Here is a 9,914-nt window from a genome sequence, read left to right on the forward strand (position 1 = left end):
ATGTTAGAATAGTAGAGATGAAGAGAATGATGTTCTCAAGAAAAAAGAGGTTGGTTGGGATGGATGTGGAAGAAAAGCAAAGATTTGATTTAAACCAACAGACAACATAGAGTGAATCTTCCCAGAGGCTGGTTTAGAGAATGTATAGATTAACGGACCAGCAAGGAAACTAAGGCTTGAATTGGGGTATCACTAGGGTAAGCAGGTTATCACAAAAGTCACACTTGGCTATTACAGTTTTTAATATGACCTCTTTGAAAACCGACAATGTTGACAGTTTAAACATGAACATATTAGAAGTATGTTTTAGAAATGACTCTTCCTCCAAACATGCCAAGGAAAGTGGTTCTAGACAGAGCTGGAGAAATGGCATTTTCCATGTCCTATTTTGTTCTGATTTTTAAACTACAGGGATTTCTAAAAAATGTCTTGTCCAAACCTGCATCAGAAGGACACATTCCTTTGTGTGATATAAGCGTCAAGGTGAAGCTGTTTTCCATCTTTATAACAGTTTTTTTTCTAAAACACACAATATACAAATAGTCATTGATGATTTCGAAATCTAAGAACCAAAAGAAAGAACTATATGAGAATAAAAATTCAAGCTCACATCTCTAATTCCAAGTTTATTTAAATAATTATCTGAAGACTTTTTGTTTTGTCTACATTTCAAATAATTGTTTGGGGCTGGGGTGTAGGGTAGCTCAAACATTTTTGTTTTAATTTTGTTTTAACATAAAGGGAGAAGGAAATGTCAGAATAAAAGACAAAAATTGTTTTAAATTTGTTATTTTATTATACTGTGATGGTTTTCTCAGACTTTAGGGACAAGATTTTCTGCTAAATGTGGTAATAAACTAGGCTTCTATGATTTTGTTAAAGCATTTTCCACTTTTTTTTTATAACCAAAAGGATTATCAAAAAATGTGTTTGTATTAATTGAAATATCTACCTAGTGGGATTAATGTCTTTTATTCGGTGTGGGTAATCCTTAGAGGAAGAGAAACAGGAACAGTAATGAAATTACTTTACACTTATTGTTTTTTTCTCTAGTATGTACAAAATTTCTTTCGGAAATTCCTTCTGTCCTCCTTCCTTTCTTCTTTCCCTCACTCCCTCCATTTCCCTCTACTTCCCTCCCCGACTTGCTCCTTATTCCTTCCTTCCTTCCTCTCATTTATTCTTTCTTCCTTTCTTCTCTTCTTTCCAGTTCTGAGGATTGAACACAGGGTCAAGCATGATACACAAGCTATATCTCCAGGACATTTTATTTGTTTTCTCAGATAAGATCTTGCTGAATTGCCCAGAGTGGCTTTGAATCCTGTAATCCCACTGCCTCAGGTTCCCGAGTGTTGGGACCAGAGACCCACCATACCATGCCGAGATTCATAGTGGGTTTTGGCTTCGGTTTTCGCTTTTCCATATGGCTACCCATCTGTTCACTTTACTTAAATTTGTGTTCACTTTACTTAAATTTGTGTTCACTTTACTTCAAATTTGTGTTCACTTTACTTAAAATTACACACATTTTTAGTATAGTTTCTCTGTCTATATATACTGCTTGAGAATGCATTCAAACTCACCTTCAATCATGAGCTTTGTTTTGATTAACAGTATTCACTAAAATCAAAGAGAAACATTCACTTTCATAATATTGTATGCATGATAACAGAACTCATTTCTTAGCAAATTTGATATACACTCACTTTTGCTACATATCCATATGTTCATTACTATCTAGTCATTCCTTTTAGTTCTGAGCTGTTTTTCACTTTTGCTTCTATCTTTCCAGAACATACTGTAACTCCCTCCAAATGAAACTTTTTGTAATATCTATTTATTAGTTGTAGTTCAACACAATACCTTTATTTTACTTATTTTTACATGGTGCTGAGGATTGAACCCAGGGCCTCGCATGTGCTAAGCAAGCACCCAAATGCTGAGCCATAACCTCAGCCCCCACATGAATCTTATGTAATATGACTTTTATTCATGGATGAATTATCACTGTTGGTATTGTGATAACCACACTAAAGATGAGTAACCTGAAGCTCAGAAAGTTTCCATTTCTTTCAAGAAGCATTTCTTGAGAAACTGAATTTCAGGTAGTCATTTTCATGTAGGATCAGCAGTTAGGCTGAAAGAGGGCAAAGAATGACGCTTAAATTATCATTTGGATGGTAAAACTGAACTCCAGGAAATATCATGTGACCTGGACAAACAAAAGGAGATACTAAACATCACTGTGGTGATATCAGTAGATTTTCTATGAACAGGGAAAAACAAATTTCTGTTTCTCCAGATTTCTGGTCTTTGGAACAAGAGTCCTGGCCAGGAAGTAAGTTTCCATAATCTGTTGCTGATTGTGAACAAGTCGATCTCACTTCACTGACCCTTGGTGTACTCATTTGCTAACTGGTAATGTTGGAGTTTTCTCTGAGTTCGAAAATGCTTCAGTTCTAGGGCAAATTCAGGAGTCAATACTAGTGCAGGCTCAAAGGAAATATAGGAGAGAAAAAAATGCTTTTGGGGAACCACGTGTGAAGCAGACCACTTGGGAATTCTGTGCCCAATTTGACAGAAAAGGCAGGTTATCAGAAGAGTAGTTGCAGCCATCCTAAATGGAGGGATTTGGGGTCTCTCAATGATTATTAGAATGAGGGCCTTCCTGATTACTACAACATTAAGACGACATTATTCGTCGAATATTGTAAGAATCTGCCTGTCTCATCAATATTTTCACCACCTCTTCTTCCTACTGAAAATTTCCAAAATTCTTCTTTACATGGAAATGCTGATTCTCTGCAGCTCTCTCTTCCTGTGGTGACCAATGCAGCGTCCGTGACACGAGGGGTCTGCAACATCTCCAGAACCTCTGCTCCAGCTGAAACTTCAGCATGGTTACTGCCCTCAACCTGTGGCACCTCCTTTCAGCCACTCATGGGCAGTGCCTACCTTTATCAACATGCTAGCACAGCTACGGTGTCTAAGGTTACTGGCCAGAACCTGATTCCCATGGCACCTGCCCCCTATCCAAGTATTTCTGAGTGGTATATCCCAGGAAGTGCTGAAAAGAGCTCATCTTCACTTGGGGACTATAATCTGACTGTCACTGACCAGAACACAGCAGATTCTTCCCTATCAATGACATCCCAGTATGACAAAACTTCCGAAGCCAATGTCGTGATCCCTGGATATCCACTACTATCTGGTAGGCTCGTCCAGGTGACACTATCTCAGATTCCAAATCAAGGACATTGCCTCTCACTACCCCACCAAGAAGGAAGCCAGGTCTACTACTATGATCAAAACTCCCTGGGGACTCTGCTCTCTGGAGAACATTGGCCCTGCCTGCAATCCTATGGCTCTGTGCCATATGCAGGAAGTAGTGCCACTGCCCCTCAACCAGAAATGGTGACAGTGCTGAAGGAAGTTCAGCCCACAAATGTCCTACCCTCAGTCCCTACACCTGTGACCTACTACTCTGTGTCCACTCAAAGTATAGAAGGAACAAATTTTCAAGGTGAGTACAGACACCAAAAAAGGGGAAGGAATAAGATTACCACTCGAAACGAGGGTCCAGTTTTCAGCTGGTAACTGTGGGTCCACACATCCCTAGAATTCAAGTGCTGAGATTTTAATCACAATCTTGTTCAGCAGTCCCCATTTTCAGACTCTGTCAGAGAAGCATGCAGGACAGCATAATGGCCATCCTTGCATTTAAGAGACCTCTAGGAGCACACGGAAGGAAGCGGCTGTTCACTATTTTTGCACTCAGTCCAGCTACACAACCACACTATAAATATATTTCCCTAATTTTACTTTGGTTTAGAAAAATCAATCAACACATATCAGGATGTGACAGTTTAATTGATCCTTAATTGACTGCAGGTTTAACCTCTATATGTAGAGATGCTGTCCAAAGCAGGAGTCCAAAACCCCTGACCTTTCACATTGATTTCATGAGCAACAGCTGCACCCTCTCCTAGTTCATGGTGTTAAGTGTTCTTACATTCTGGGGAGAGTGGAGAGAATTGAGAGGCCCAGATATGAGGACGAGAGACTTCATGAAACAGATTTTCTGTGTTTCCCACAGAGGAGACAAGTGCTCTACCAGAAACCCATGCTGCCATGGTGATGAACCAGCCCAAAAGTAAGACTTCAAGGGATCACCTGTAACTAATATGCAACTCTTAACAGATACCTGTCAGTGGTCCTTAAAAAGAGCTAATAGAAATGCTTTCTCCACCATAGATGGTTTCCCTGAATAGTGTATTTCTGGGAAGGGGGAGCATCCTACTTACCATCTTCCTTGGTTCCTTTGTAGGGATGGAAACTTCCCTAGGGATGGAGGCTTCCTTGGGAGTGCAACCTCCAAGTCAGACATTTTGTCTGCCACAGCCTCCAGAATTCCCACACATCTGCAATAAGAGAAAAAGCCAAATAATTGAGAAAAACTCACAAACTGAACTTGAGGACATTACCACAATAACTCCAGTCCAGAGTTCTACAGATTTATTGGCATTGCCTCCAAATCAAAGCCAGGAACAGACAGAGATTAAGAATTTGTGTGAGATTAACACCATGCTCTCAGAGCCACTGGATGCCTACCAGATTGCCATGAAGAGCCAGGATCCTCCACTACTCCCTTTAGACATCCCTGAAATCCACCAGCTTCTGGCCTCCATTGGTCCTCTGGACCAAGAGGAGGAGCCACATTCTGAAAATACCCATCTAGAAAGGAGTAGCCTGAGTCTTGAGGACCAAGGCACACTTGGAAATGGGACTGAATTTAGCAGTGGTTTTGCAGACCTCACTGTACTGGTGGGGGATATTCACCTTCCTGAGCTTTTCAGTTCCTTAAAAGACTTTGAACAACCTGAAAGTCCCACAATAACAAAATCCAATGATACCAGAACCATCATGGAAAAGCAGGGGCAGGAAATCACAAGTGCCTTAAAGGGTCCTAGTGAGCCAATGAGGAAGAACAAACATAAAGCCTCGGAGTGTCCTGATGGAACTCCTCAGGCCAAAATGCAGCCAAGGGATCTGGAATGCACATTAAGAGGAGAAATTTCTCACAGGGATGCAGACAGTAGCAGGGCTCCTATGCACACTACCGAGCACTCTATCAGCAAAGCTCAGAAAGCTGCATCCAGCAGGAACAGCAAGGCTAAGGGCCATGGGCAGGAAAAGACCAAGAGGACCAGAGAAAACAACTCCAGGAAAGCCCAGGAGAGGAAGCAGCCAGGCAATAAAGTCAAGGCCGAAGAGAAGCCAACTCTGCCCAAACCGAAGGGGAAGAGGAACCAACCTGACCTTTGCCAAGAGGCCTTTAAGAAGCCTCGGAGCTGTCTCGGCATGCACATGCTGGAGTCGGTGCAGGTTTTCCATGCATTGGGGAAGAAGAATGATAAGAAAACTGGGCTCTCTTCCTCCCGGGCCCCGGGAAACTCAGGCCGTAACCAAGACCCCCGTCCATGCCCAGCTAGGAAACCATGGCTGGCAGTTAAGGGTCCTGAGAAATCACAAGTCAAAGCCCAGAATCCAGATATTAGTGCTGAAGGAAAGGGTCCCTCTCCATCCATTTATGAGCCTCCACCACCTGGGAAGGTTAAATTGGTACCTTTGCCTTTTCTGACCCTGGAGAAACCTCCACCTCGACCAGTAATCAATCGGAGGCCACAATCTCTGGCCTCACGCAGACCCACTGGGGCTTACCCTGCCCAGCCTGGCCCTGCTAGCTCAGCTCAACCCATGGCAGTCAACCAATCCCAACCACCTACTGCCAACCCATCTTGGATGCGTCCTGCCAAGCCAGCTCACCCCGTTTTGACTCATGCCATTCAGTCAGGTGTGAGTGCTTCTACCCAGCCTAGTGTCCCTCGGTCTGCTGCTTCTGGGCCTGCACCCTACAAAACATCATCTTGCACTTCTCTCCATTGGCAACCAGTTCCCAATGTTGGGACCAAGCCCCAGTCACAACCGCCCAAGCCTCAAAACCAATATCTACTCCAAGACTTTGCCTTACAACCAATTCCATGGAGAAAACCCAATGTTTATGGGCAAGTAGTATCAACTCCCATCACCAAACAGCAGATGCCACAGCGGGAAGCCATGAAGAAGAAGGCTCAACAAGAGCGTGAGAATGCTGCCAAGTACACTGCTTTGGGGAGAGTGCAGTGTTTCATTGAGAGGGAAAGAGAGATGGAGATTTCTCGCTACTATGGCTACATAATGTAAGAGCTGCTGAGATCAGTGGTGCCACTTAGGGACCAAATAGTTTTCCACATGTATATAGATAGAGAGATACACATTTATTTATTCTCAGATGCTTTCAAAGTTTAATAAAATTATATAAAGAAATGGAATATAATTCACTAATACATAATAAAGAGGCCTTCTGGTACCACTGACAATTGTTAGAAAATAAAGAGGCCTTTGGGTACTACATGGGTACCAAATGGTGTTCTCATATACACATAGATAGATACATGAAAATTTATTCATTAGGCACAGTTGAAAAGGTAATATAGTTTAATAAAGAAATCCTATAGTATTGATGAGAGGGTAAGTAATAAAGAGGCTTTATGTTGCCATTTGAATACCAAATAGTTTTCCACATATATATACAGAGAGGTACATAGATACAAAGGTATTCACTTATAGATTTTTAAGACAGTATAGTTGAATAAAGAAATGTAGTAGAATTGTTTGAGAGATAAGTAACCAAGATGCTTTCTGGTACTGCTTGGGCATCACATAGTTTTCCACATGTGTAGATACAAATTTTATAAATATGTAGATATAAAGATACAAATGTATTAATTCTAATATATTTTTAAAATTTAGTCAAATTGATTGAAGAAATTCAATAGAATTGGTTAATAGATAATAAAGAAGCCTTGTGTTACCACTTGGCTATCAAACATTTGTCCTCATAGATGTATGAATATGTACTCCTTCCAATATACTTTTAAAACTTAATAAAATTGAATAAAGAAATGTAATGGAATTGATGAATAGATAATAAACAGGAGTTTTGAGTTTGAATGGCTGTTAAGTGTGGTTTAGTTTGGTAGCGGTGGGGATCACAGCCTGCATGAGAAGAAAGGAACTCAATGTTGGCCAGGATAAGAGAAGTAAAGGCTAGGAATGGGGGAAAGAGGAAGGCATATGATCTAGCACTAGGAAGGCAAAAAGAAGAGAGATGTATGGGCTTACTGGAAGAATCAGGAATTGGCAAAATGGCTGACCAATAACACAATGTTGGAAACTAGGGTTAAAATGATAAAATGTCTATCAAGCTGAAAATGATAGGAGACGGGTTCAGGTTGACCAGAACAAATGCAGAAATCAAACAAAAAACTCTCATGGAGAATGGCCTATTTTTTGGCCTACCTGAAAGATATTTTACAAAAGAAGATTCAGGGCACAGCTCCACCACGTTTGGGTCACTTAAGATCCTAGCTGGGAAAGGTGAATACAAAACACAGGGAATCTACCAGGGGTGTCAGAGGGTTCACAGTTACCCTGAGGGAAGCTGATCACCTGGGACTTGGCCAAGTGAACTGCAGCAGCATGAGGCCCACCCAGAACATGGCCTGGAATAAATCACCATTGACTCAACACCCATGCACCAGGACAGCAGAGATGCACTACTTGAATTAACCTTCACACACAAGGCCAGTATCACTCTGACACTTTACTAATGGTCGAGAAGCAAGGCCTCAATCTGAGGCTTGTGTCCTCAAGTCCTCAGTGTTGGCAAGGGCCCCCTGCAGGCAGCGAACCTGGCTTTCAGAGCACAGTATAGAGATGTTGGGGTAGGGGGTGAAGGAGAGAGATCACACAGGAAAGGGCGATAAATACTGAACTGAGAAGCCTGTCAGGTCCTCTTCCATTGATTCTGGCAAGCGCTGTCTTCAGGGACCATTGCCATGAACCGAACTCACAAGAAAAAAAATCACTCCTTGGCTTCCATCTCCACCCAACACAAGCAGAGTGCGCATGCACAAGGATCAACCTGCCAACAGCTGCAGGACCCAGCAGCCCCAACAGCTTTTACCCATTCCCTCCAAATTGCCAGTCACCATCTTCACCACTCTTCCCACAGGAGACATTGCCTTTTCCCACATTTTGGAAACTTCCAGAGATATTTAACCCCAAAACGTATGTATCACAATTTGTTAAATTATCTGTCCTACAGATTTGAAATGTAACCTTTATGACATATTAAATTCCTATGTGTATTTGCATTCTTCTTTGTAGAATTTGCCTGGCTTTCTTGCTTTTCCTGTTTACCAGGTCTCTGGGATATTTTTTATCATGCATTTCATTTTTTTTAAAAAAATCATTATTCTTTCTTTTTAGACATTATCTATTATGTTCATTCATGTGTTCCCTTTTAGATTGGTCTTCTTTTGATTTCTACCATCTCATCTAATTTCCATTTATGTTGTTCTTTTTTATTATGAATCATAAAACTCAACATTTCAACCATTTTTATGTGGATAACTACAGCATTAAGTAGATGCACAATGTTATTCAAGCATTATCCACTATCCAAATCCAAAACTTTTCACGATCCCAAACAGAAAGCTATATCCATGATATAATTTTACATTCCCCTCTCAGGTTCTGTCCTATTTTGCATTGCTTGGCCTTCTGGTTTTTAGCTAGTTTTGAAAGAGTGGGCTACTATCTGATGTGCTTGGGGGGTTCTCTTCTGACTTGTTTTCATCGTCTTGAGACGATGTGATTCTCCTGTTTCTTAGAATACCTTTATTTGGGATTTGGTTTCCTCTTTTCTTTCTATGCACTTTTTATGCAAAATGCATTTTCTTTGTGAAAGTATGGTTGAGGACAGAGTTTCTTATGTGATGGAACAGAAACTTCCACCTCTCCTTCCTCCACCTCTTCTTCTCCCCTCCAGTTCTGTCCCTCCCCATTCTCCCTCTGCTCTCCTTCTCCTCCTCCTCCTTCTTGAACTAGTAAAAACATATCTGCTTATTTTCTAAAATTTTCTGGCTGTTTCCACCTGGAGGTTTATCCTTTGTGTCTATTGTGCCTCCCAGCGATTTCTCCTCTGGGTGAGGCCATGTCCTGAAAAGGAGCATTGGCTGTTCATTTTTCAAGAGAGTAGAGGGGCTGGACACTGTCAGCCCTTCTGATTTGAATGTGCGACATTTGTACTTATAGCTGCCCCTCAGTATCCACAGAGAACTGCACCCGGGACACCTCACAGACACCAAATTCCACAGAGTTGAAGAGAGACTGCACACATTCAAATGATCTAAATCATCTCTAATTACTTATCATAACTACAATGTAAATGCTATGTAAATAGCTGTTGTACCATACTGATTATACATCCTATAGTACATATTGTAGGAGACCTACTGCACTCACTTTGGGGTTGGCCAGAACCCCTCTCAGTTTCAGCTGCTCTTCTTCCTGCTGGCCCACAGTGCTTTGCAGAAATGCCTGCTGGAGCTTTGAAAGCCTCCTGTCTCCCATTTCCTCTGCTGCAAGTGCTGCTGCCAGGCAGGTCTGGTGCCTCATGCTGGTGGTTGGCCCTATACTCTTGTTCTGAGGTTCCTAGGGAACACTGTGTTCTCTACTTTTGTAGTAAATGCTACTCCAGGGTTTGGCTTTCTTTCATCTATTTCCATGGCCTCTAGGCCAAATGTGTCTTTTTCTTCTCTTTGTTTTGGGAGACTCCAAACTGCACTACTGCCTGCTACTTTCTGAAATCTTGATGGATAACATAATTATTTTAAATTGAGAATGTTGCAGGTTTCTGTTCCCTGAAGCAGAGCTTCGTTTCCCCCAAACTAGTTAAGACTCTGAGACAGACTGTGAGTCTCCTGTAACAACCATGGCACCTGGTGTCTTTGCTTGCTATGTTGGTG

The 9,914-nt window shown here is 41.6% G+C and overlaps 1 protein-coding gene across 1 annotated transcript; it reads left to right on the plus strand.

The window, feature by feature from the left end:
* Positions 1 to 2,656: 2,656 nt before the first annotated feature.
* On the plus strand, positions 2,657 to 6,243 carry LOC143380004 (uncharacterized protein C2orf78-like). The gene is made up of 4 exons (XM_076832757.1): positions 2,657 to 2,710; positions 2,809 to 3,523; positions 4,097 to 4,153; positions 4,328 to 6,243. Exons 1-4 carry the CDS (start codon positions 2,657 to 2,659, stop codon positions 6,241 to 6,243), a joined length of 2,742 nt encoding a protein of 913 aa, XP_076688872.1.
* Positions 6,244 to 9,914: the final 3,671 nt, after the last annotated feature.

The sequence above is a fragment of the Callospermophilus lateralis genome, chromosome 14 (genome assembly GCF_048772815.1).
Source record: "Callospermophilus lateralis isolate mCalLat2 chromosome 14, mCalLat2.hap1, whole genome shotgun sequence".
NCBI classification, from domain to species: domain Eukaryota; kingdom Metazoa; phylum Chordata; class Mammalia; order Rodentia; family Sciuridae; genus Callospermophilus; species Callospermophilus lateralis.